At 49.3% G+C, this 27,118-nt stretch overlaps 1 protein-coding gene across 3 annotated transcripts in view; it reads left to right on the top strand.

Moving 5' to 3' along the window:
* The window catches only part of PDE4B (phosphodiesterase 4B), a 116,778-nt gene that overhangs the window by 12,388 nt on the left and 77,272 nt on the right, over positions 1-27,118 (top strand). The window contains exon 1 of one of the 3 annotated variants that reach the window (XM_065737358.1): positions 3,458-3,693. The exons of the other annotated variants lie outside the window; for them this stretch is intronic. Coding sequence (XP_065593430.1) covers positions 3,458-3,693 — 236 coding nt within the window. Of the gene's footprint in view, positions 1-3,457; positions 3,694-27,118 lie in introns of those variants that run through there. 3 annotated transcript variants of the gene reach the window in all.

Below are 27,118 nucleotides of genomic sequence, written 5' to 3'. Positions count from 1 at the left end.
TCCAGCCCATCCCTGACCTCTGCTTTGGGTAGAAATCTAGAGCTCTGATATGGGTGAGGGGCTGGGTACTGTGCTGCCACCCTGCCTGCAAAGTGCCTTGAAATAGTTGGTCTGACTTATATTTTTAGAATGGCTTTTTTGACAATAACGTTAGCATTATTCATCTGGGATGCTTTGGTGATATGTATGGATGCAACAACGACCTGGGTAAGAGAGGAGCATCCCAGCTGCTTGTATCTAGATGGGCCTACTCAGAGAATGCCTTACAGGAGAGTTATCCCATTGCCACTGACTGAAAATGGTATGAACAGTCACCTGACTACAAGGCAGCTCTTCCCTTCCCACTGAAGCATGCAGGACATCTCACAGTCGCTCCTTCCCCGGTGTTTCATTTTATCCTGGCAACTCTGACTTAGAAACAGGTGAAGAACAGGACTAGTGTAAATAAAATGTATGTTCTTGTTGCTTAGCAATTGTGCATGCACTCAGCAGGGTGAAGGCCAGCCCGTGGTGAGGAGCTGTGTGCTTAATGACATTGTTTTCCACCTATATCAGTTATTCTATTAAAAAGTATTAAACTCTTCTGCCATCCTATGAAAAAGCACCCAAATAAACTTTGGAAATGTCCTTAATTTCCCCTCCTCTTCCAACCTTTCCTTTTCCTTTCACCACTACCGAACCCTTTTTGAACCATCTTTTCTGCCTCCCCCACTCTTTCTTTGTATGACCGGTTGCTTTTCTGATCTGAAATTACTTGTTGCTCGTGGGCTGCTGATCCCAGTGCACACAGTGGTCTATAAGGGCAGGCAGATCTCTGCATTACGTCCTCTTTGTCACGCTGCAGGAGTTCAGGCAACAGCCAGATGCCCGTTGGCCATTTTTGCTTATATGGGAGAGGACCTGCGGAGGGCTGAGCCTTGAACCTGGCTGCTCTGTCTGCCCCTCTTACTGACCATAACCCCAACAAGTAGAGTCATTTTTCAGAACTCCTGCCAACTTCATTCTTACATATGCCAGTTCCTTCACATCTCTTGAGATGTTCTCACCTCTTCTTGGCTTACCCTGAGGGAAAGCAGCCTGCCGTGATGGAGTTCCCGTAGTGATGTTTGCAGTGGCTGTACAGGCACTGGCTGCATGCAGTGTGTGCCAGCGTGAAGGATGGCAGCCTGCACAGTGAGCTGCCCAGCTGACCTGCAGGACCCAGCACTGCTGAGCCGTGCAGGATGCCTGGCAGAAGGCACGTGCTGTGCTCAGGGAGAGCTTTCAGAACGCCCTTGGGTTTGTGTCCTAGACCTCAGCTTTGCCAAGCCCCTGTATTGTGTTTGGCCAAAGAGGTGGGTGGCACTTGGCTTTTTCACCCTTCATGCTTGTACAAGGGGTTACCTCTGCTCATGCTCTTCTCACCTGGCTAGCTTAGCCTATCTCACTTTCCTCCCCTCCATCAGCAGCCTTGGCACACCGTACTGCAGTGTTCTCTGTGGGTTTGGTACTTCATTACTAATTGATGGCGTCCAGATGATGAGAAGCACTCCCTAAATGGACACTGCTTATGCAAGAGCTCTGGGTTCACGTAGGGAAGTACAAACTCGGTATGAGGAGTGTGTCGTGGTGCAGCATGCTTTACTGCACAGAGCTGCTAAAGGATGGGTTCCCCTTTCTTCTCCTTGCTATTTCAGTAGCTTAACAAAAAGGCACAGAATTACTGTCTCTATAATATAAGATATATTCTCATTTCATAATATCTCATTTTGGTTCCCAGTGAGTTAGAAAATTCTTTTTTCTTGTCTGGAATTCCAGACTCTGAGCATTTGCATGGATTTTATTTCTCATCCAGCATCGCTTTCAGGCTTCCCTTTGTCTTTCCCTGGCTGTCAGTACAGTGGAGATGAAGCACAACAGATCACAGTCTAGTACGTCATAGCTCCTGAAGCATTAAATGTTCCTGTTCAGCTACTGTGTAAACCTCTGAGCATCAGATGACACTGTAATTTGCAGTGTCCTTAGGTTATGCTCAGGGAGATCTTTCTACTTGTTTTTTTTCTAGTGACTGTGCATGGTGAATAGCTCTGTGAGCACTATGTCTGCTAATGGGTCGCTGCTATAGGGAGCCCTATGGAGAGCCTTCTGCTCCACGCTGAGGAGAGCATGCAGGTGTTTTCGCAGCAACATGAGGGTATTTTTGCTGAGTGCTTTGGGATATGATGGAAGAGAGCCCTGGAACTGATGGGGCTGCAGGTGCAGTGCTGTGTAGCTGATAGCACGTCGTGCAGTCAGCCCCTGAACACGCATCCGGGCACTGTCTGCTTGGGGGTTCTCTCTCCTTTCTCCTCCTCCTTCACAAAGAGTCGCTGTATTTACATGTAAGGGTCACCTGGGTCTGGCCAGTTGAAAAGGTCCTCTGCCACTCTCCCTCGGTTAGCGTCTCATCCTTAATTTCCTCGCACTCTTGGGGGGGGGCAGAAGTTGGATTTGTGGTGTTTATATCCTGAACAGATTCTGTTGTTGTTTCTAAATCCCCACGTGCCTTAAATCATTGGGAATGAACGTGCTCTGTCCTGGCAGAGGGACAGCCCCTGCTCACGGCTCTGCTGGCTCGGGGTGCTGCCGGTGCTGAGCTGCCCCTGTACCATACAGGGGATGCTATGGTGCCAGCGCACAGTGCCGTGCTCAGCTACATCTGCACAGCTACATCTGCGCTGCGTGCCGTCTCACGGCCTTTGTTCTTGCAGAATGTTCTTTGTTGCTTCTCCTTCTTTCTCCCCCCACCCCGTTTTGGACCTTTTCTTGCTGTGCGCATCTCTCGCTGCCGGTCCTGGGTCCCTCCGGCTGTACCCGACAGCAGCGGCACAGCCCCGGGCTCGGGATTTAGCGTTGCACGGGAATCCGACTCGCTCCGTGCGGGACGGAGCTGAGCTGAAGCCACTCGTCAAAACAGTACCGAGCCAATGACACGCCATGGGTGGAGCTACTGCGGTAATGGCTCAAACTAAATCTGAATGGAGACGTTTTTGTTCGGCATCCTGGGTCTGAATGAACCGGGCTGCCTGGCTCCCGGTAGACGCGGGAAGCCGTAGGTTTGATCAGCATCCCCCCCAAAACCCAGCCTCGTTGCGTTGCGCAGGAGCCGAAGCCATCTGTGCTAGGGGCTGATCAGCAGAGGGTCCAGATGAATTTTTCATGAGCGGGTGCGTGCGGCTGAATGAAGTCCGCAAGGAGCCTGCTGGCGCATTTTCAGGGCGAGCACCGGGCTGAGAAAGGCTTTCCTGACAGCACCGGCTTGCTGTCCTCCCCTTCCTGCTGCTGTTGCACCGGGCAGCCTCCGCATTTGGAAGGCAGCGTGGTGAATGAGCGCGGTAAGCTCTGCCGATTTATCAACGTTTTCAATCTGCGGCGATGCCTGCGTGATGCGTTTTTGTTGTGCTTTCTGAATGGTGAGAGCTCGCACGGCGTCTGAGCTATGACGGCAAAAGATTCTTCCAGGGAACTCGCAGCTCCGGAGTCAGAGATCTACATCAGGACTTTCAAAGAACAGATGCATTTAGAGCTCGAGCTCCCCAAGCTGCCTGGGAACAGACCTACGTCTCCAAAAATTTCCCCCCGCAGCTCTCCGAGGAACTCTCCGTGCTTTTTCAGAAAGTTGCTCGTGAACAAAAGCATCCGCCAGCGCCGGCGCTTCACCGTGGCACATACGTGGTAAGCTCTGCTCGGGGGTTGCAAAGCGACTTAGCTGCGTCTCGGGCTGAGAAATGTGCTGGGATTCCTTCGCAGAGAGAGCTGGATGAATAGAGCAGGAGGCAGCCCAAATGTGTAGCAGGCAGTGCCTCTGCGATTGGCATTCAGCTGCTGCTCCCCAGCATACATCCAGCGCATTATTCCCCTGCGTGGCCGCCGAGCACCGAACAAAGACACAGCCAGGAACTTTCCCAGGCGTTCCTGCTGCCGCTGGGAGGCTGTGGGGATGGATTTGGGATCCCCAAAGGCTCTGCCTTTGCACCTGTTGGCGACAGCGCAGCACGGAGCAGGCTGGGAAGGGTCCTCCTGGGGCTAAATCCCAGAGGGGGCTTTAACTTCACGCTGAGTGTCTTCTGACCATCGTTACCAGCTTCAAATATCCCTTCTTTTCAGCCATTTTTCCCAGAAATCCTGGCTAAGAGCCATCTTTTCCTTCCAGTTGCTGACCCCCAGCAGTCCCCATTTGCATGCCATTGCAATTCATGGCGAGCAGCCTCTGGCCATCAGTTCTGCTGGCTGAACCATGCTGAGCCAGGATCCGATGCACGGCTCTGGGGAACCAGCAGCAGTCACAGCGGTTCATTTTCTAAGTGGTGGACCTCATACAGAGGACCTTTTTTAATTCCCCACCTGTCTGTAAACGTGCACTAGGGGACTGCGGGACTTGCACCAAGAACTTTCGGTAACACGGGCATTTCCAAAGCTTGCCCATACAGCCATGTTGACAGCCTTCCTGTTCCGTAGGGTGAAGCAGAGCAGGGAGGGCCGGGCTGTCCCCAGGATCCACCCGGGCTGGGTGGTTATAGGCAGCACTGTTTGTATGTATGGGTTCCTCTGACAGCTGTCACCTCTCAGCTCATGGGACCTGAGGGTGCTGCCCATCCTGCCCCGCCAGCGTGGTGTGAGAAACAGGGCTGCTGGGACTTAGTGGGCACACTGGGTGTCCGTTGCCTGGGGAAGGCAGTGTGTCTGTGTACGCACGCTTGGGGATGTAGCTGATAATGTGGATCAGCGGAGGTGGGATTGTTCTGAGTTTGTTGTTCATCAGAAGGGTGGAAGGTTCTCGTACTGCTTCAGTTGGAGGTTTTAAAATCGCGTGGTTCTGAGTTGCACATCCGGGTTTAAACCTTACAGAAGGAAACTGCTGCGGGAGTGGTGAAAGCTGCCTTGGAGAGGGAAGGTTTGCAGCACGTTTGGGTGCGTGTGCGTGGAGTCGGGGCACAGCAAACTCAGGCGTACTGTCAGCTCACTTTAGCATCTTACACAACAGGGAGGGAACTGACTCTGCAAGTGTGATGCAGCATTTGTTGGATTGTCTGGGGGGCTGTGCTGCACGTGTGCCGCGAGCAGGGCGCTTCCAGCAGGTTGGCTGCAGCTGCTCATGAGCTGCAAATCTGTTGCGCAGCGCAGGAGAGCATCCATCACCTGTGCTGCACAGGAAGGCCGTTTACATAAGGTGCCTTTGTGTGGGGTGAGGGCGTGTGGCTGGGAAGGCAGGGCCCCTGAAGTAAGGCAGACCCTGCAGTGATTACAGAGGAATTAATCCACCCTTCTGAGCATCACGTAATCTCTAACTTTCATAGTGCAGTGAGCAGGAGACTTGCTCTGTGTGGGATTAGTGGCGTGGTAAATGATGATGTTTCACCACCTTTATCCTCACTGCTAATCTCATTACTTGATGAATCTCCTGTTCGCTCTTCCGTACTCCTTATTTTCAGCTTTCTGTCTTAATTGCTCCGCTCCTCTGCTTTTAAATACATCTTCTTTTCTAGGAGTTTTCCTCCTTTTTTTAACTAAACACATTTCAACTTTTTTCTCCCGGTTACACTGATGAAATCTGTCATCACCACTCCTCTCCTGTATCCAATCACTTCTCAGCAGCAAACAAAAAACAAGGCCATGATTCAAACACTTCTGTGCTCGGAATGTTCCCCCCAGGACCCGGTTGTCACGACGGTACATGACCAACATGTCAGCACTGTGCCCTTCACCATCTGCCACCGATCCCTGCCTGCCTGCAACCCTCCTGTCACGTGCCACAGCTGCTGCTGCTGTGCCCAGTCTTTGAATACCTCCTCCATACAACCCAGCAGTACAGAAAGCGCTACGCCTGTGCTCTCTTTCCTCTGCCAGAACTCACAGGTCTCATTCTTCTGTTCTTCTATCCGGCATTTTTGTCCTGAAGACACTGAAACCCCCGTCCCATTTCTTCCTTTCTGCAGCCAGCCCTGGTCCCAGTTGCTTTAGTTGGGTTGAGCAGGCAGCAGCAGAGGTGAGTTGCTACATGGCAGCAGCCCTCCAACAGCAGAGCACACAGGGCAGCCCACCTGGAGCCCTTCCTGCAGAGAGAGGAAAACATCTCCAAGAGATGGGGACGCACTCTGTGCTCAGCACTCCCTGCCCTGAGCATCGTGCCCTGAGCCCAAGCACTGGCAGAGCAGTCGTTTTTGTTTTCTTCACATCTGCCATCCTACTTCCATCAGAGCTGTAACCATCACCGCGGTGCCGCCCAAAGTGAGCTCCTTCTCCGCAGTGCCCTGCAAGATCTTAAGTGTCCTCTGAAAGGCAGGAGCTCTTTCCTAGTGTTCTCTGCTGCTTTTAGTTGACTTTTCTTTAAATATTTATCTTCAGTTTTATACAGTTTAGATTGCTTAGCTTAATAACGTGCAGTCATCAGCTATGTTCTGATGAGAAATAGCGTTTTGATGAAGTGTTTTTTAGAGTATAATGTTTATTGTCTTTTCTCATCTAAGACTCTGGGGAGCTTAACCCTGCTCTTCATTGGTAGCTGTTACTCATGGAATGAAGAATGTCCAGGGTAGGATGGAAATGGCACAACAGGAAATCTTGTTTTGTTCTTTCTTTGGTTATCTTTCAATCAAAATACCATCACATGCTAACCTTAATTTTTGGAAAACGTGATCCGTTTTCATTGCAAAATAATCTTCTGCAGTGGAATTGATTAAGTTAAATAGTATGGCACTCTCCAGTCAGAGGGGTGGCATTTGAGCTCGTTCCAAGCCTGGTGAATAACAACTGATCTGTTTAATTACTCGGAGCTGCACGGCGTACTGTAGGCACACCACAGCTATCAAGAGACGTAACGCTTTGTTTTGCTTTCTGAGCACTGAGCTTCTGGAACCAACTAATAAAGACTGGTGGCAACCAGCACTGCAGAAAGTTCCCGTTTTTGGACACAATCTGTACACTTGAAATTGCTGAGGATAACATGCTCTGGACCCTTGCAGAGCCACTTTTGGGGAGAATGAAAGGGGCCAGGGCTGCACGAGTCCTGTTCTAGGCTGGATTAGAAATTGGCTTTTGCTTTGGAGGCGAAGGCAGTCGGTCTCACCACGGCCCGTTTCCCTCTGAAAGCACTGTGTGATATGATTTTGGAAGCTTTGCTGTATACATAGCAGGATGCACTTCCCTAGTTCCAGAGCTGAATAGCACGCTTTGTCTGTACTTCAGGAACAGATCTGGTTTTGTTTTTCACTGGCTATTGATGCAGCCTCGAGCCTTTGTTCATTTGGAGAAGTGGGACTATTCTCTTGCTCATCGGTACTGAACACGTGAAGGTGCTCTGTTATCTGCTGAAACTCTGAGGAGAAAGAAACTGAAGCAAATGGGGGAAAGGATGGGGGAGGACGGGAGGTTCTCTTCTTTTTATCTGTGCTGAATACGTTTTTCCACGCATCCCAAGAGAAGTTCCTGAGCAAACAGCCACGGAGTGGCAGGATGTGGAAGTGAGGAGGGAAGAGCTCACAGGCAAGCAAACATAAGCACATGCAGCACACCTATGTGCTCTGGGTAGTCCTAAAACAGTCCTGTCGGCCTGCATTGCCTCGGAGCCTTGCTTCTGCTGCTGGGGGTGGCTTCCAGGAGCAGCTGATAAAGCACGTTGTTTGTGCACTGTGGGTGAGCCATGCATTCCCTGGTTTGTCATTGTTGGGTTTTTTTTTATCTTTTTCAGCTTTTTTTTTTTTGTGTGTGTGTTTCTGAATAGCCCCAGCTCGCTCTCAGACATGATTTCTTTCTGTTTCACTTCCATTACCCTGCGTTATCTTAGCAGAACTTCACACTGATTCCACAGCAGTACCCCCAAACCCAGGGCAGGTTTGGGGGTAGTTTAACAGACGAGGTTGGAGGTTCTCCTGTAATTACCACAGTGCAAGGTTTTTGCAGCAGGCAAGTGGAAGATGCTCTTGGCAGCGGTGAATTACAGCAGTGTCACAGAGAGTGCTCTGCTGGTCCTGAGATTTGCAGACACAGATTTGGAGAAGCAGAAGGAGGACGTTAAAACGTGAAAATCTGCGCTGCTCTCAGTCTCCTAATGGAGGACATGAATGAGATGCAGAAGTAAACAAGCTGAACTGTGCTGAAGGGATGTGATACTTGGAGCAAGTGTTGTGCCATTCTGCATGGCATGAACGAGTTTGCATCCATGTTCACGATGCCGTCAGATTTACTGCTTGCCTTTTTCGTGCTGATGTCTGGTGTGACAGAAAGCACAGTGCTTTGCAAATCAGTGGGCAGCAACGCTTGACATCTGTGAGTCTGCACAGCATAAGGCTCTAATACAACGCTGTAAGTGATAGTAAATACAGACAGTTGCATAATGCACTGGCATAGTGGCACAAGCAGAATGTGGAGGTGAAATAAGAAGACTGATGCAGAATGATGATGAAGTTTAGGGTAAAACATTGCCCAGGTTGTTTTTCTCTCCAAGAAGTGCCCGCATAGGTGGAGTCTCTGCTTTCAGATACGACTCTTCCACTGAGAAGCGTTGCAAGAAAGAACAAGTTCACATTTCTCAAAGGTTTTCCTTCTTTCAGCACTGTGAATAGGTACTGCTGGGGAGCACATCAGGACTTAAACGATACAGGAACGAGGCTGGAGAAACAGCAACGTATTTGCCAATGTATTTACTTCCTTTGTTGCTCAAACAGTTTTTGTTGTGGGCAGAGAGCGAGTCGCACCTCCTGGGGCCGCATCCTTCCTCGTGCTGTGCTGCCCTGTGCTCCTGTTTGTTCCATTTTCCACATGGCTGCAGTAGGGTGCCTAAGCAGGAATTGATCGGGCCTGACCCAGATTGCTTTGGTGTTTTGACTTTCCAATGCAGTGGGAAAGCGTGGGAGAACTTAGGGCCGGCAGGCTGGTGGGGGGCTGCAGGGCCACGCTGGCTGTGGGGGGAGCAGGAGGGGAGGACACTGGGGGAGGAGGAGGGGATTGGCACTGGGGATGTGGTTCTTTGGTTGCTCCAGTGATTTGCTATGTTGGGAAGCTGCTTCGCTGCTGTCTAGAACTTGTCTTACTAGAAAAGGAAAGCTTTTATGGGTAAAATTAGGATGCTTGTGCTCACTGGGACTGGATTACCTTTCTGTGGTCAATGGAAGATTGTATAGAGGCCTTCTGCTTTTCTTTTTAAGCAAGGAAGCTGCATTTTTATCATGATAGAGCAATTAACTGCAGCTTTCTCCACAATAGGTTGCAATGCTATGAAAGGAAAACATCTGCCCGGCAGTTAATGGAATTAAGTAGGAACCACATTATCAATTTTTGGGGAATAAATTGGTGCTGTTGTGGTGAAGGAGCTCTTGTTGCACTCTCAGGAGCTCCGTGTGCAGCTCAGTCACCATGCACTTGGCACTCCAATGCATCACAGGCAGCCCTCAGGAAAGGAAAGCTTTACTCTGACTGCAGGTGTACAGCAGGTAGATCTGTACGTGTTTGTGTACTGAATTATTACCATTTTGTTGCATTGCATGTTTGTCTTGTTAACAAAGTCTTCAGTAACTTCTTGTATCCTATTTTATTGGCTTCTGACCCGGGTAGCTCTCTAGACCTGGGAGTAGAAAGCGAGCAGGTAGCAGCACCTGGAAGCACACCTCCCAGAAGGAAACATAAGGAGAAACTAGTCTCATTCTTCCAGTGAAGGAAAGAGGAATCAACTGATATTTCTTAGGTGCAGCAATTACACCTGTACAGGTTATCAAAATGCATCCAATTCCAACAAGAAGTGTTTAGTGAATGGCCTCCTTTTGTAACGCTGGCATGTAGTTTTTACTGTGCTCTCCTGGTATTTACTGTACGTTCTTGAAATGTGCAGAATACACTCAGAAAGCAACCTCTTGCTCCCTGCCTTGTCAGTACATAAAGAACCATGTAAACAGCTCCTGCTTGGTGTGAATCAGAAACATTTTGTGCTTCTTCATTTCAGAAAGCTTTAATGAACCCCGCTGACATTGTGCCTATGCAGGTAATGAGTGCATAATGATGGACGACTTCATTAGGTTGGAGGGAAAGTTTTCTTTCGTAACACTAATGCAGAATTAGCTCTGTTATTTTATTGGGTTTGTTATTACCGAGATAATTGGAGGATCTGAATCTGCATGGAGCCCACTGTGATCTGGAGCTCATGCCACAGAAAGAGTCCAGGGGAACTCGGCGTCCTTCAGAGCTGAGCTCTTGTATGCTCCAAGAGTGTTTTCCAATCTCTGCTTCTTAGGGTGAGAAACAGAGTGAAATTATATGTCCGTGTTTAGTATGAATTTGTCATAGACCTGTGCATCCAGTTCAGGCCGACTTTTCCTCTGGTGGGTGCTATGCTCTGCAGTGTCTCTCTTCTTTAAGTAGACAGGATATGGGGAAGAAGAGCTACTGAAACGAACAAATACAAAGTCATCCTCTTGTTGGTGGATTATTTCATTTTGTACGGAGCGGCATGGGGAAGGAATGACACACAGATGCAGCATGAGGAAACTCGAGAGAAGGCTTGCAGGGAACAAAGAGCCAAGGCAAAAAGAGAATAGGAGAGGAAGAGGGGCTGGGGAGCACGCTCACCCTGCAGGAAGCAGCTTCCAGATGACCGCATCCATTGCGTGTGCTGCAGTTACTGTCCATCAGCAGCAGTTGGTGCTGCCGTGGCTGGGCACTGAGAGGAGCTGGGACCAGAGCTCCGTGGGGCTGAGTGAGGCAAGGCTTTGGGGCACTGCCCCACGCTTCTCAGCCTTCTACACCTGACCGTCTCCTCTGAACACTGCTTTTGCTGTTCTGGCTGCAGGGAAGTTTCATCTGCTCCTCTCAGGTGAGGACCAGATGTTAGTGCACTGCACATTCATTGCCTGCGGGTCCTTTCATCTGTGCATGTGGTGCATGCGCTGGCAGCCCCCACATGGCGCGTGAGGCAGGCATCTATGGTTCAGAAATGCAGATCTCTGTGAGTGTGCAGGAGCCAGGTGAGTGAGGATTAGTCACACTTCAGTGCCAGCCTTCATGATCGTTATTAGATCATCTGTAAGAAGATTGAACGCGTCTTTCCTGAAGAGTTGAAAACATGTATGCAGGCTGTTGCTGTCTAAATGTTGCAGAAAGCGAGATGGGGGAACGGATTTGCCTACCTAAGAAAGTAAAATCAAGTAGCTCCCCATCCTGGTGCTATTCATGCAGCGTTGCAGAACGTAAAAGAAAATAAATGATGTTGGTGACATAACATGCTTCCTTACAGGAGCGCCTGCACCCAGTGCCCCAGTGCTGTTGCTCTTCCTGAGTGCTTCCTCTGCCACTTGGAGTCTTCTCTGCCCAACACTGTAGATGTAGTACGTGGTACTGAGGCTTTTGAATGAATATGCTAAAAGCACGAAGGTGGTAATGTAATCTTTTGACTTGGATCTCTCTGTGTTGTCATCTGTTGTTGCAGTTTCACGTAACCGTAGTTTCGTACATTTTTCTCATCTGGGCATATCCGTTCCTGGGAGATTCCCCTACCCCACGACCTGCAGCGTTTTCCTGTTCTTAGCAAGGACTGCTCACGCTGCAGCTTTCACAGAAGCAGAAGTAGCAGCATAATGACCATCCGTATGAGTATGCTGAGTTAGAGCAGTGTTTCCTCTCTGCCATAAAACCAAGCTGTTCTTATGCACCACAGATGGAGACCCCTCTCTGCTGATGGAAGAATGGCACAGCACTCAGCGTGGGGTTTGCATGGCTTGTGCTGGTGGCTGAGTGGTGGGGAGTCTTACACAGGCCTAGGACTATTTGTCATCTAATTCCTGGACATTAACAAGTGCTCATTTGAGAAGTTCTCAGCTCGTTTACCTCGCTCCTCCTCTCTCAAACAAGTTAGATGGGGAGGAAATTGGAATATTTGTATTAAGAGCAGATGAGGCAGATAATCCTAGGGAGGCTCACATTTCATCAGCATTCCTTTATTATAACAATGAGTACATTCACAGTGTGTACAAGGGCTTGAATTTCCAAGAGCTTTCACAACTGCAGAGCTTTTAGCACCTTTATTGTGTGTCCTCTGGTGGTATGCTGTGCCGGCTGAGCCATGTCTCCTCCATCAGCACAGTGCTATGATTACTATTGACATGGTTTCTTTTAGGATGGTGTATTTGCTTCTGTCCTTATCTCGGTTTCCCAACTTCTGTTTTTTGGGGACTGACAGATGTGGAATCACAGGATACTGTGACTGAAAAATGCATTCTTCCCACTTTGAAGCACGCTGTCCCACTGCACGGGTTGCAGGTAGGGCATGGAGATCTGCGGTCGGGTCAAGAGGACAGCGTTCTCTGCTTTAGGATGGAGGAAAAATTTCAAAGCAAGTGGTGATTGTACACACCAGAGTAACCATTGTAGATTAACAATGCCCTAGACACCTGTAACTTTTGAGGCTGGGTAAAGCTTTCTCGCCCCGCTCGGTCATTGTGTCCTGAATCTAGCCAAGGTCTCCTTTGTCAGATGGGATCACCTTAACAAACTGCTCTGGGAGCTGTTGGAGGCCAGGAACATGGAAGCAAGTGGCTCTTGCATTGCCCCTCTGGTGTTTGTAGGCTGGCTTGCCTCGGGCGGTTGGTGGGCTTGGTGCTTGCTTCTCCAACAGCTTGTTATTTGGCTGAGCCAACATTCACTGAGCATACCCGTCTTGGGGTCGCACGGTTGTTACAGGGCAGCCCCGTTTTCCATGATACGAGAAAAGACAGTACAGCATAGGGAAGGCAACACCAGAAGAGGCAGACTGGAAGAGCAAATGCAATGAGAAGCCCACGCTTCCTTACAAACATGACTTCGAAATAGGCTTCTCTGGAATACGTCATGGTGATATCTGCGTGTCTAGGATCTGTAGTTGGCTGTCGTCTTTGCTTTTAACTTACAGAAGGGTTAAGCAGTCACCTCTATAGGCATGCAGGTCTGCCTACATCCAAAGCACCTTCCTAAATCACCACAACCTAAGCTCTGCCTTGTTTTCTAGAAGAGAATGAAGAGAATATGCACTACCGTACTCGAAAACTGCCTCCATAAGGAAAAAGCATTAATCTCTAAATGTCAGGCTTTGCTATTTTTACCACATATCCCAGAAAAAAAGCTCTTGTGTTGCTGTGTGCGTTCCAGGTTGCAGTACACGGCATGCCCGCCGTACACAATTAGTACAATTTGTCTTGTGCTCATTGGTTGGTGTTTCACAGGGAGAGAAGCATTTGTAAGAAGTCATGAATGCTTTCTGGTGGTCAGCCTTTGTGAATGGAATGTGAATCTCCTTCAGTGGTGCTCGGAAAGCGTTGAGGGGTTTTTGAGAGTGGATGGTGTATTTTGGGTTACAGTCCCACTTAGTTGAATTCTGTGAAGTAGAGCTCCGCACAAGGCCAAGTGAAAAACATCAGGGCTCTGCTCTGTGGGACGGAGATATTTTCTGATAGGCTGTTTTCTTGTGTTCTGAGCATATTTATATTGTTTGGATTTGCATTCTGTTACCCACTAACAGTATTTGACAGCATACTCCCTTTGTAGTGTGCTCACTCAAAATTGCCTCCAGCTGTGCTTGAGAAATGGATTTGTTTTGAATGCTTGGTTAAAATAATTTAGAGTAAGCTAAAAGGCCTTACCCTGATCTTAATTCACAAAGTGAAATTTGAGGAATAGTATGAATTGAGATCATAGACCCATTGTGTTACAGCAGATAAAGAACGATTGAGAAATGCTCCTGGTGGCCTGGGCCAGCGGCGCTGGGGAGGAGATATGGGGTCAGAGCCTTTCTGCTCGAGTCTCAGGTCATCCTAGGGAAACGGGAGGGAATTCAGAGGTGATAAAAAGATGCGTAGGCTTTCCACATTGTGCATGCAGTTCCCTTTGGAGCAAACAGTGGGGTTGTGCACAGTTCCCTATTCAGAGCTGTGTCAGAACGTTTCCAGCGGTCTCAGTGTCGGTTGCTCTCTGACTTGCTCCGACTCCGTGGCTTGACCTCCCTCTGTCACCCTCCAGGGTCAGGCCTGGCCCTGTGCTCAGTCTTTCTGTTAGTGGGCTGGTTCTCGTTTGTTATGTAAATCCCAAAAGAGCAGTCACATTGAGAAACTGTGGTCTTGCTTCTGTGCAGCAGGGATGGAGATGAAATCAGACAGCAAGGCAGGCGCGAGACAGCCGAGCACAACACTGGGGGGTGTGTTAGGAGCCATGGGTAACGGGTGAGGAAAGGAGCTCCAGATTATATAGGATTGAATACTCATGTAAAGGAACATCCCTGACAGTGTAATCAGGAATCTTGGAGTGATGGAGTATACCATCACACAGGTCAAAATTCAGGAAACTGGGAGTGTGAAGTGCTGAGGTTGTGTGTGAGATGTGGCTGGGCATTGCAAAGGGCTCCCAGCGCTCCCCAGGGAGGGGGTGTTCGGGGCAGGCTCCGTGGGTCTGCATCCAGGCATCAGCTGTTGGGTTTTCTCTTCATAGCATTTATCATTGAGCAAATAAACGCTGTGTGTCATTGCTAAAAATCTTAACTTCTAAGTTGGTAAAGATGAAACTGCTCTCCTAAGGAAGGTCTTGGTTAATATCTGATCTCTCTTGTTATCATCACATTAAGGCAAAGAAAAACAAATTCTAATTACTTCCAGACTTCAGGGAAAACATTTCCTATGTAATAAACACCACAGGTTTGCTCATTCAAATGTAGCGGGGTGGAAATGGGTTTCTTGGGGAAAGAGCAAGTGCTCATTGTAGCTGAGTGGCAGCAGTCATTGTCAAATCCAGATTTTTTCCTTTGTCAACGGAAAGGTCCTGGCCAGCAGTGACACAAACTGGAAATGGCATTGCCTGAGGCAAATAATACCCTGTCTAATGTATTTGATGTTGCAAAGATAACAAGCTGAGTTACGTCCCTGCTTTCAGTAATGTTAATGGCTCAAGGAAAAGGACTATCAGAAACCAAAACAGATTATTAAATCCGCCCTTTATTCTAGCATCACTTCAGGTAAAAGCTAACGATGCCTGAAGGAAATCTTTGCAAAAAGTGGTATTTAGTGGTTTATGAAGAAAAATAGAATTTATAATGCTTTTTTTTTGTGCGTGAGATTTGCAGCTACTGGGGATTTTGGTGGAGCATTTGGCTAAATACCGAATGAATAATTCAGAGCAGCTGATTTATGAGCCCTGTCAGATAGCCTCGCAGCCAACTTCCAGGGCCTCTCACTAAGAGGATAAGCACAGCCTCGGTGAGGTGGAGGTGGTGTCAGCCCGCCGCGGGACGGGCATCCACCCGTGTCCAGGAGAGGGGATGCATCCATTCAGAGACATGTGTGACAGGGGAATCTCCCTCCAGAAGCAAAGAAGCTGTTCTGGGAGCAGAAAGGTGAGGTGGTGGGCAGACACCTGCTGACGGGTGGCAGCCCACGGGTGGGGGTCGGGACGGTCACGGCCACGCTGCTGTGCTGTGTTCTGCTGAGCGGAGCGTCTGGGGCACGCTGTGCTACGGAAATGGGAAGTGAAGGAAGGAGGAGGTGTCCCTGATGAGCCTGCAGTCTTAATTAACCAGGCTTAACAAAAACAATTACCACAGATGAAGCTTAAAAAGAGATAAGAGGGATAAAAGTGGATCTCGAATAGGGATGAGAATGCAAGCAGAGATTTGGATGTTGGGGAGCATTGTGCCTCCGCTTGGGATGGCAGATACTGACACCAGTACCTCTGCCATGCTGCCAGTGCCCTATTTCCATATGGGGTCTCTTGCTCTACGTTTTCAGAAATGTAAATTTTCAAGTGGAGTACAGCATTTTAGAGACTTAAAAGAAAACTCTTTGCAGCATGTGCTCTTCTATTGGTGCAACCCAGTCTAGGGAGCTGCTTTGGCAGAGGGTCGGACTCGATGATCTCTAGTGATCCAACCCCTACAAATCTGTGCAGATGCATTTTGAAGGAGCTTTGGGTTTGAAGTTACACAGCAATCTGTGAAAAATGGCGGAAAGTCACAACTGCAAATAACTACTTTTTGTTTCATAGGTTCATAGGTTCATAAGGTTGGAAAGGACCTACAAGATCATCTAGTCCAACCATCCTCCTATCACTATCCCTACCCAACTACTAAATCAAATCCCTTAGCACCTCAGGACCTACAAGATCATCTAGTCCAACCATCCTCCTATCACTATCCCTACCTAACTACTAAATCAAATCCCTTAGCACCTCATCTAAATGCTTCTTGAACAGCGCTAGGGATGGTGCCTCAACCACCTCCCTAGGCAAGGGAGTGGCAAGTTTCAGTGTGACCCAAGTGAATGCAGTTATCCCACCTTCCCTACTTGCCATGAAGACCTGGGCTGGGCATCCCGGGCTGGACGTTGAGTGGATGCTCCCACGTGAAGTCAGTGCTCTGTTTGGTGTAGTGGAAAGAGACAGCGGTGATCGCTGGACATTTCAGAACTGCTCGGTGCCCCTCATCCAGCCCTGCCTTGGGCAGACATCTCCTTGCACTTGTGTTTTTGGAATCATTTCTTTGTTTCTGTGCAAGAGCTGGTAGAGAGGTGTCCCTGTGGTCACCTGCTGTGTCGTGGTGCTGAGTTAGGGGCTGGGAGCTGGGGGACAGCAGCAGTGAGAATCTGGCAAAGTTGGAAGATGGATCTCCGCAGCTTCGCGCAGCTGAATCAGATTTGACTTCATGCACAGAAGTTAAATGGATGCGATAACTCCAGCTGGTTTTGTCACCAATAATTCCTGCCTAGAGCAGGATATTAGAAAGGACAAACGAATTAAAAGCAAAACTGCTACTGACGGTGCGTTTTTATTCGACTCTCTTAATGTTAAATTAATTGTTGACAGGGATTATTTAGGCAGAATGGGTTTGTGCTGTAGTTTAAATTAAGCCGTTGTGTTATTACTTAGCATGCAGAAAAGAACCATCCAAATTTTGAAAAGGTCACAGCTGTTAATCATCTCAGGAAGGCAATAAAATATTCCAGTAATGACTCAACTGAAAGGAACAGCCGAGATGTGGAAGTGAGCGCTGTCTGTGAGGCATGGCAGGGCCGTGCAGCTGATAGCTGCCTCTGATTCATGCCTCGTGTTGGCCCTGGTGGCAGAGGGTCCCAGCTAGCCATGCTCACTGCGAAGGAATGCAATCTTTGGGGGGGTTGATTTTAGCTCTCTGGCTTTAAGATTTGTAGATCCCTCCTGGGTCGGATGTCGGATTCCTCGGGCCGCAGCAGGGTGTGCCCTGGTAGGTGGCTGCAGCTGAGCCTGCATGTGAGCTCCCCACCACTTCAGTGGGATGGAGTGGTGTGGGAAACACTACCCACTAACCTTCTGCGAGTTTGCTTAACGTCCTTATGTTAAAAAGGTACAGTGCAAGTGAATTAACAAACCCTCGAGGGATTCAGAAGTCTTTGGTCAGCCAGGCCACTGAGAGGGTCCTCCTTCCCCCTCATGCCTTAAAGCTGCTGGGTCCTCACTGATGAAGAGCACCTTCAGGTTACAGAGCACAGGAGGAGAATTTGATTCTTCATTTTGTCCCATTATTAACGCTTTTATCTGTTACCACTGTGATGTTTTTCACTGCTTGTATTAATACCTGGAAATGGGTGTTGACGATCAGTGTGTGTTAGCTGTAACATGCCTAAAAGATGGCTGTCTTCTGATCGCAGCCGTTCTTGATATTAATCCCAGCAGACCTTTTATGTTGGCTTTGTACTTCCTTTCAGCCCCATGTCATTTCTCTGCAGCACACGCTGTCAGTGCAGGTGTTGGCATTCCATTTGTTTTCCCGTGCCTGGAGTACCCCTACCCACAGATATACTAAGCAATCCAGAACCACCTGAGTGCCCTGCTGCTCCTATATCTCTCAGGCTGGTGTGTTTTCCTGCACAGTCGGCTTTGCCAGATTTCTGTCAGCCACAACATCTCTTTTTTTGTTCCAGCTTTTACCTGTCTGCACTTCACAAAGAGCAGCTGAGCTGGCGTATGTTGGCTCCCACCTCTAACCTTGCGTTTACTTTTCAGAAACAGGGTGGGCATTCTCTTATCTTTAAACATTTTGAAGATACTGGACAGCTTATTTAGCTGTTAAAACATGCTTTTTATTCCACGGCCATAGTCCTTCCCTGAACTGGTGGGGCTGGGCTGTTTTCATTGTTGTGCCATGCATGGACCTCCCGCTGCCGTGCTTGGATTTGCATTCTGTGCAGAAGATTAATCTCTAGGTCATCAAATTTGAGTCTTCTGAGGACAGACCACGAGGAATTTTCTGTGCTGCTTGTTTCCGAGTTGCTGTTCATACAGAAAGGGCCTTATCCAGATGGCAGCTCCCCTTACCCCTGCCGATGTGGGTCATGGTATGTAAGTGCAGGCTGCTTGTCCCCTTGGGCACGTGGTGCCTTGCAGCACGCCTAGAGGCACGTGGTGGGTGGCAGAGGCTCTTCTCTCTCCTGGGAGTTACCTAGCAGCCTGAAGCATGACCTCCTGGAGCACAGTCTGTGTGATGTGTGCTGCTGATGAACATCCTGGGGTGTCTGCTCTGGTCACCTGCCGGACCCCTTCCATCCCCGTGCTGGGAGAGGGGAGTTCTCTATGGGCTGTGTTGGAAGGTGAGAGTCAGAACTGCTCTCCTCTTCTCTAGGTACCACAGCCCCCAGCAGGAGTGCCTGAGCAGCACTGCTGCTTCCCATCAGACCACCAGCGCTGCTGACAGACCCTGCAGAGCCCAGGCCCGCCCTGGAGCACGATTTTTTAGGGTTGCATTAATTAATCCTCAGATTCTCCTGTAGCTGGAAGAAGTCTCTGCGTGTGAGAGTCAATGCAGCTCCGGGACACGTGCATCTGCAGGAGCATGTGTTGTGACAGCTCCCATATGTTGCCACCTACACGAGGAAATGTGATTTCTGCCTCATCAGCCTTAATCCTTCCCAGGAGAGAACATGAGCATTGCACAGGGCGCTTGGCTGCTGACCGTTCTCCCACCATCATTGCTCCAGGTCCCCCATGTCCTTTCTGGAGCCCGCTGATCCATTCGCAGCCCTGAAATCTCTTGCTGCTTCCTGTACATCAGCATCGTGTAAATGATTTCCCTGTGCATTTTCCACGTGTAACCTGTGGTATGTTTGCCAGGAGGAGCCCTGTGATGGGGGCTCTCTGGGGGGCAGCAGCCATCCTCCTGTGAGTACATGAGCGCTAATGCTCTCCCTCAGACAGCCCCGTTCCCTACGTGGAAGGTTCCACACGGCCGTCACCGGGAGATTATCCCAAAGCACAAATCAGATCTGTAAGAAGAGATTAAATTTACATTATTATTATTTTCTTTTTGTTAAGCTGTATTCATCCCAGGTTGGTCGGTTTGTTTTTGGGAGCTCAGTGTTGCAAGGGACCGGGCTGCGGTTGAAGCAGTAGCAGACATAATCCAATGAATTCAACAATTGCTGTTTAGGCTCATTTAATAGTTTTAATTTGTGTTTTGTCCCTTAGTAAGCTGTCCGTTGTCCTGCAGCTCACGCTGTAAATGAGAAGAACGGGTACAGTTTTTTCTCCATCCTCATAATGTGTGTTTATAACCAACCGAGGTTAAACCTGCAGTCCCTGATGGAGCACCACTGGAAATCGTGGAGCCAGATCTACTCAGAGTTTTGAAAGACAATTTGCTTTTCAGTGTAGGTGGTCCTCCAGTTCATCTGTTAATGGCTGAGGGTTGAAAGTAAGTGTCCGCGAGGAGAAAAAGGGAACATTTTGTCCGTGTTTTTTTGTCCAAGTAACTGCAAGTTTGGCCAGTTGGAAGTTTGAGTGACCACACGATTGTGGGGAGCTGATGATCTCTGGTAAAGCGAGGCTGAAAAAACAGAAAGTCACACCAAAAACCACAGTTCTGTGTTCTGCTTCCAACACAAATTAGGCAGAGTGCAGCATTGTTTCCCTACGACTGCTTTCAGTGCCCGTTGCTCTGCCTCAAACCGAGCACAGCGTTTTCTGGATGTATTTCCTTTGTTCTTCCTGAGGTTCATACTCATCCCGTGAATTCTTCTGTGAATTCAGGGTAGCGTGTCACTGCTCGTGTGTGGCGTGCTTACTTCAGGAAACATTCGTAACACGAATTGTAATTCATTAATCTGGATGCATTTTCCCCATAATCATTAAATCAGTTTTAGACTCCTTTTAACCAATTTCACGGTGTTGATCTGCGTGTCAGATCCGTGTGTAGACATCGACGTTTGAAGGATACTTGCACTGCAAAGCCTGTACTTGTGTTGAAAAGCTTTAATATTGAATTATTGATATTAGGCCAGCGGAGTGGATAGGTGCACTTGCCTCCAGCATTAGAAGCATATTGTTTAGTGCACTGTCATCTCTTACAATAACAATTTTCTTTTTCTTGCAATGCATATCTCTACTTGGCTGACTGAGCAGTGTTTTCTGCTCATCATTTCTATATCCAGAAAGGCAAATAAGATGTTATAAGAGCCTGGGAAACATGCTGGGAGGTTGAGGAGTCGCTTGCTTTTTCACATCTCACCTTCACGAGATCTTACAGAGTTCTGCTGTGTAAAAGCAGAACAGACAGAAGCAAGGTAAGCTATTACTTAAAAAGGTGCTGGTTTCTGCAGTCGTTTTCAAGCACTAAATGTAGAATAGTGAAGAGTCAAAGAGTTTCATTTCTTGCAGCCGTCCTGGTAGGCTGGAAGCAGAGGGATGCAGCGTGGGCAGACTGAAAGTCAAGGAACAAATGCTTTTTGCAGGCCTTGAACACAGTGCTCCTTATGGCAGTTCCAGGTAAACTGAGCAAGTGAGAGACACTTGGCTCTCCTTTGGGCAGTGAAGTGAGAGCTTCAGGGCCGTGTCCTAGTCAGGGACCTCGCTTTAAGAAGGAGAAATGGAAAGAAAATGCCAGAAGCAATCATAGTCCAGTGAACATCACCCGTCAGGAGAGGTGAAAACACTGGCTGTTTACTAAAGAGGCAATTACTTTCTGTTAATTACATGAAAAAGTTCAGGAGAAGGAAGCTTTCCTTTATGGCTGCTGGAGATAGGGCAAGAACTAATCAGCAATTTCTGAGCAAGGGAGGTTATCTGAGCACAGACATTCTGGAAAGCTCCATGGGAAGAAGGGGAAGAGCTGAGCCATTGCCTGGGAAGGCTGTGAGACCTGTATCACTGGGGGACCTGAGTTCCCTGTTGGATAGGATGGAGCTGGAAAGTTTGGGATTTCCTGAACACTTTGGGCTATGGGAAGGGACCGGGTTACTTCTTGAAAGGCCTCCCAGATCTGTTTTCTGTTGTTAAAAGAGGTGTGTTAGATATTACAGAGAACCCGTGACAGCATGGAATGATTTTCTGTGCCTCTGTAGTACGTAAAGTTACAGGAGCGAGCATAAAAACCGTTTATCTTCGCAAACACTGCTGATTGCTGCTGGATGCAGATCTCGCTGTGCTACAGGAATCCAAAAGGAGTGAGATGCCTGGTAGCAGCTCTGCTGTGTAGCACTGTTCTGCACAGTGTGCCTTCCTGGGAGCCTCCGCTTTTCCTTGTGCAGTGTGTGCTGGTACTAACATCTGCTCTGTGCCTACAAGGTAAGTCGTGCAGGGAAGGAGAAGGATCACAACATTCTCATTGCTGCTTTTACCTTTTCCCTGCTTCACTACTGGTCCTGCAGTTACTCGTTGCAATCAGTCTCTCTACGCTTCTGACGAAGGCCTAAGTCCCCTTGTGCATGTGTCTGGTGCCGTGAGCTGTAGGTCAGAGTGGAAAATAATTGCTGGAAAGATTGATGCCTGCAGTTGTGTAAGAGCCCAGCGCACGCGTCCCGTCCGCCTGCCCCGGCTCTGGTGCTGTGCTGTGGCCGTGCTGTGCTGCCAGGACCACCTCCTGTCCTCAGCACTGCTCTGCTGGGCTGCAGGGCACCTCCTGGTCCACGCCACGTCTCTCCATGGGCTCATTCCATACAGAATTCCGTTGCAGAAGCTGGCTTTTCCCCACAAGGACCCATTTGGGAGCACGGATATGTGCAAGTTCCTTACATGACACAGGGATGTGGATACCAGTGCTAGACATTGCCTATGTGCTGCCACCTCAAATGTAATAAAGGAAATACAAATAAAAGGAGGTAGTCTGCTGCAAGTGCACGCTACTTGTTACTATGGCAGTTAATCAAGGGACCATGGAAACAATGCAGCTGATGTTCAGTGGCTGCTTCTGCTGCTCCCACCTTCAAACTGGGTCAGCCAGAGGAGCAGAGAGCAGCGCTGCTGGCTGGGGGGCCTGGGTGCATTTGTGTTTGCAGAGGGGGAGGAGAGAAGGTGGTGAGGCAGCAAGGGATCTTACTGCTACTTCATGGTGTAGCATTTGGGAAAGCAAAATAAAAGGATCCCCAGATCAGGAAATCTTCCTGTTGGTCTTGTGTCCTCCCTACACTGCATCCACACTGTTTATGTAACAGGAGGGAATTGAAAGAGGTGGATGCACTGTAGCTGTGCATCGTCTAGCGCTCTGCTGAGAAAGAAATTGCTTTGATCAAACTGTTTCAACAACGTCTGCGAATCCTGATAATTATTACTGAAACAGACATTTGTAATTGGGTTGAGAAAGTGGCAAATAGTGCAGCTCTCCCACGGGAGCCCTCACCTTGTCTCAGCATTGGGGAATTGCTTCAGTTAATGCCTCCATCCCCAAACACATCACCTCTGACTGTGGAGATGCGTTCACTGCTGGAGGACAGCGGCTGCTGTGAGGTGCTCACCTGGCAGAGCTGCTTCCATGCATTCCTGTGCTGTTCGCTGGGTTAAATACCAGGAGGAAGCTTGTTTGCTTTTTCTTTCACCACTGCTTCTTGTTGTTTCAGATGCGGTTAAAATGTGTTAGAGACTTACTCAGGGCTGCACAGCACACCTTGTGATGGCAGAACACTGCCCAGGTTCGCTTGGGCAGGATCTCAGTGCCCACGTGTCTTCCTTACTAAGGGATAAATCTGTGTATCATTAATTTGATTCTTGGGCCTCTTCTTGCCTTACATAACAGAATGAACGACAGCTGCCGATGTTAGCCAGGTTAATTATACCTCTGTGGATAATCCCTCACTCTATTTGATTCCAGCTGTTCTGGACAGAGCTGGATGTACCTACCCTGGGTTTGAAATACAGCAGTGCTGCATCTTTAATCAGCATTCATTCTGTTTGTCGTGCATCTCACCGTGCCAGTTGGCAGCCTGGATGCAACCACTCGTGTTCCAGCCCCAGCAGTGTAGTGCTCATGCATATATATATATATATATATGTATGTATCTATGTAGCATTTCTATTAATTAACCACGTTACAAATGTTACCTAACATTCTCGGCGATTAAAACAAAGATAACTTCTTGTCACTGTCAGCATCCCTCCCCGCATGCCTCTAAATACCATTTCTGTTGTGGGGAGTGTTATGGATACAGCCAAGCTCTCCTTGCAGGGCCACCCCAGCGACGGTCCATGTGGGCTCTGCAGTGCTCCAGGAGTCCCCTGTGCCCCCTCCAGGCATGGACACGTCCCCTTCCTGTGTGCTCTGCGGTGTCATTGCTGGTGATGAATGGAAACCCTTGTTTTCACACAAGGCAGGATACTGTTGTCATCATATGGAGTAAAGTTTAGTGCCAACAAATCAAGAGCACTGGCAAACAATTCCCTGTTTCTCTGAGTTCACAGCGGTGAGGACTAATTAACAGCATTCATTTACTTTGGATAACGAATTACAACTTTTTCCTTAGCACTGAGGTAGATCCTCCACTTCTGCATGTCCCCTTCATTAAGCAGTAAAGTTTACCATAGGCACAGGGAGAATGCTTAAGACACCTAAACCCCCTACAGACAAAGAAGGATTTTTACTTTGCTTGTAGCCCTTCGGAAGAGACATCACTGGGAGTTCTGACCTTTAAGTGTATTCTTTGGTGCTTTTTGGTATTTAAATTCCTCCTCCCTTCCCTTTAGCTCTGTAAGGTCCTGCAATGACAACTCGCATGGCTTTAGCTTTTAGGTCTCCCAAAGAAGTCGAGGCTGCCATTGCTGCTGTGACGAGGGAATGTGCAAACCGTGATGGCAGTTGGCTCAAACGAGAGGGGATGCTGTGCTGCTGGATGGGAGTGACACGCTGAGCCTTGGATCCTGGGCCAGCACTGAGCAACCAGCAGCACGCAGCTCCTGGGAGGGTGTGAGTGCTGTAGGAGATAGATGCTGCTCTGTGCTGAAGAGTGCCAGGGTGGGCAGCATGCAGACAGAGCATCCCTGTGGCTGTGGGACCTGGGGCAGCAGGCACTAATAAAGGAGAATAAATGCCTGCCAAAAGAAAAAAAAAAAAAGCGTGCTGCTGCTTCAGGCGGAATTTTCCATTCTGCCGAGCTGTTCGGTGTTTGTGTGCTCAGACTTTCAAGTCACTTGAGTGAAATAGCAGAAGTTGTTCCAGCACTGCGGGCAGCAGCAGTTCCTCCTTGTCAGTCAGGAGTCTGCGGGCTGTGCCTTGCAGCAGGGCTGCAGGCTGATTTGGGGCAGGTGTTCTCTCTGCAGTGTCTGCTTTGGCTGGCATCTGACAGTGTGTTTGGGCTGAACTGTTGAGGAACGGAGAGAGGAATGTGGAAGCTTTACCAACGTCCTTCTCTTGGTCCTGCTTTCTCAGTGGGGATGCTGGTTACCTGTGCCTGGGAGTTGGCACGCTGTCCAGAAGGCAGAGCACGAGAAGATGGTAACAGAAGGTGAGGGGTTTCTCCTTGTGCTGTGTACCATGGGGCTGTTGTGCCAAAGAGTGAGCAAGAGGATCTCAGAGCAGCGGCGTGTGCCAGGCTGTCAGCTGGTCGGATAACAGATGGGAACAAAGAGGGAAAGACAAAAACAGTGGAAAACAAACTGGTGTGGCTCTCTCCCTTTCAAACTTAAAGAAGAGCTGTGATTGACCTGTGATGCTGCCGGGCCAGACACGGCAGCCAGAGCTGCTGTGGCACACAAGGTGTTCTCCAGTGCTCTGCCACGTCCCCGTCCCCGCACTGACATTCAGTAGCTTTCAGTCGTGCATTATTTTAAGAATAGTGGTGGAGGGGAAAATGGTCGTCTGGTAATGGGTAAACATCCATTATGTCAAGAAAAGGTTTGAAATTCTGCGGATTTAATTAAAGCCTCCTGCCATGAAAGACACAGGTGGGAGTCATTAGCTGGGAAAAAAAGGAACCCAAAACCAGCACACCCCAAAGCAACCTCTTCTTAGTTCTGATTTGAAAATAGATAACAGTGAAACTGCAGGAGTGTTGGGTAATGCTAGAAATGAGAACATTGCATAATAAGACAAAGATTGACCAGAACGATGTTCTTTTCAGGATGGACCAATGGGTTGCAGAGAAAAGCCATGTATTTTGAAATTCAGATTTGCTGTCATTCAGTGAGACCTGGACAGGATGGAGAATTGGGCAGAAAGGAACCGGATGAGGTTTAACAAGAGCATGTGTAGAGTCTTGCACCTAGGGAGGAAGTACGGCATGCACCAGTACAGGCTGGGGATGAGTGCTGGAGAGGAGCTCTGAGGAGAGGGACCTGGGGGTCCTGGTGGGTGACAGGTTGGCCGTGAGCACTGTGCCCTGGTGGCCAAGAAGGGATCCTGGGGTGCGTGGCCAGCAGGTCGAGGGAGGTGATCATCCCCCTCTGCTCTGCCCTGGTGAGGCCTCACCTGGAGCACTGTGTCCAGTTCTGGGCTCCTCAATACGAAACAGACAGGGATCTGCTGGAAAGAGTGCAGCCTCCCTTATGAGGGAATGCTGAGAGAGCTGGGGCTGTTCAGCCTTGAGAAAAGAAGGCTCAGAGGGGATCTGATCCACGTCTATAAATATCTGAGGAGCAGGAGGCAAAGGGACGAGGCCGGACTCTTCTCAGCAGTGTGTGGCGATAGGATGAGGGGAAATGGCCACAAACTGAAGCATGGGAAGTTCTGCACAATTGTGCGTGGGAACTTCTTCCCAGTGCAGTGACGGAGCACTGGAGCTGCACACAGAGGCGGTGGGGTCTCCTTCTGTGCAGACGTCCCAGCCCCGCCTGGACGCCGAGCTGTGCACCCTGGGCTGGGAGCTGCTTTGGCAGGGGGTTGGACTCGGTGAGCTCTGCAGGTCCCTTCCAGCCTCTGCACTTCAGTGATTTGAATTCCTTACTACAGGGTGTAGCAAGAAGCAACTACTGAAAAGAGACAGTGCTGCAGAGCCCAGCTGAGGAGGTTTCTGCTTCAGTAAGGTTTGCTTAACTTGTCTCTGAATCCATGCATTGCACCCTGCAAAAAAGAGAAGGGCTCAACGACCCCTCCTGGAGCTCACCGAGATGAGTAATAGTCTGTGCACGCAGCACTGCTCGCTTGTCCTTTGTTGCACGAAGCGTGGGCTTCGGAAAACTGCACCATAACAAACACCGCTCGCGGAGCAGCCCGCAGGAGAAGTGCTGACTAACTTTTTTAATAAACAAAGACCATTAAAAACTGATGCGGGCGGTGCAGCGATACGTGTGTTGTTACGCAGTGCCGCGGTGCGCTGCACGGTCCCCCCTGCTCCGTGCCCGTGCCACCCAGGTCCCAGCTGCCCACGTCCCCCCAAGCCGTCCAGGTGCCGGTGGTGGCACGGGGTCACCTCGGGCTGTTGGGGCCCGGCGGCTGCGGGCGTTCTGTGTCCGTGGGGAGAGGCGGGAGCGATGCTTCGTGCGGCACCGCCGTAACCATGACACTACGGACGTCATCTGGCGAAAATAGCAGTCGGGGAGGCTGCGGAACAAAGCTGCAGCAGCTCGGCTGTTCAGCGCGAGGGTCCTTAGCGGGGTGATGCCGTATGCCTGCTGCTCATTTGCATAGAGATTAATGACCCGCTCTAAACCGCTCCCTGGTTTTTTTCATCATGAGAAATAATATCATAATTGCAAAGGCTGCGGTGCGCTGAGGGCTGTGCCGTGGTATTAAGTAATCATAGAACCACAGTATCACCGGGGATCGCGAAGTGGAGGGGACCCACAAAGAGCACTGAGCCCTGAGCTGCACACAGCAGCACCCACCCCCTGCTATGGCACAGCGGTGTCCCTGGGCTCCGCAGCTCGGGGCTGTCCCACTGCTGGGAGCTGTGCTGAGCCCACCGCCCTATGGGGCACGGCCTTTCTCTTCCCC

The sequence above is a fragment of the Cyrtonyx montezumae genome, unplaced genomic scaffold (assembly GCF_038088225.1).
Source record: "Cyrtonyx montezumae isolate F1298 unplaced genomic scaffold, pur_monq_1.0 scaffold_1, whole genome shotgun sequence".
Lineage (NCBI taxonomy): Eukaryota > Metazoa > Chordata > Aves > Galliformes > Odontophoridae > Cyrtonyx > Cyrtonyx montezumae.
The sequence above is the reverse complement of the archived record's forward strand: the minus strand, read 5'-3'. Positions and strand labels throughout refer to the sequence as shown.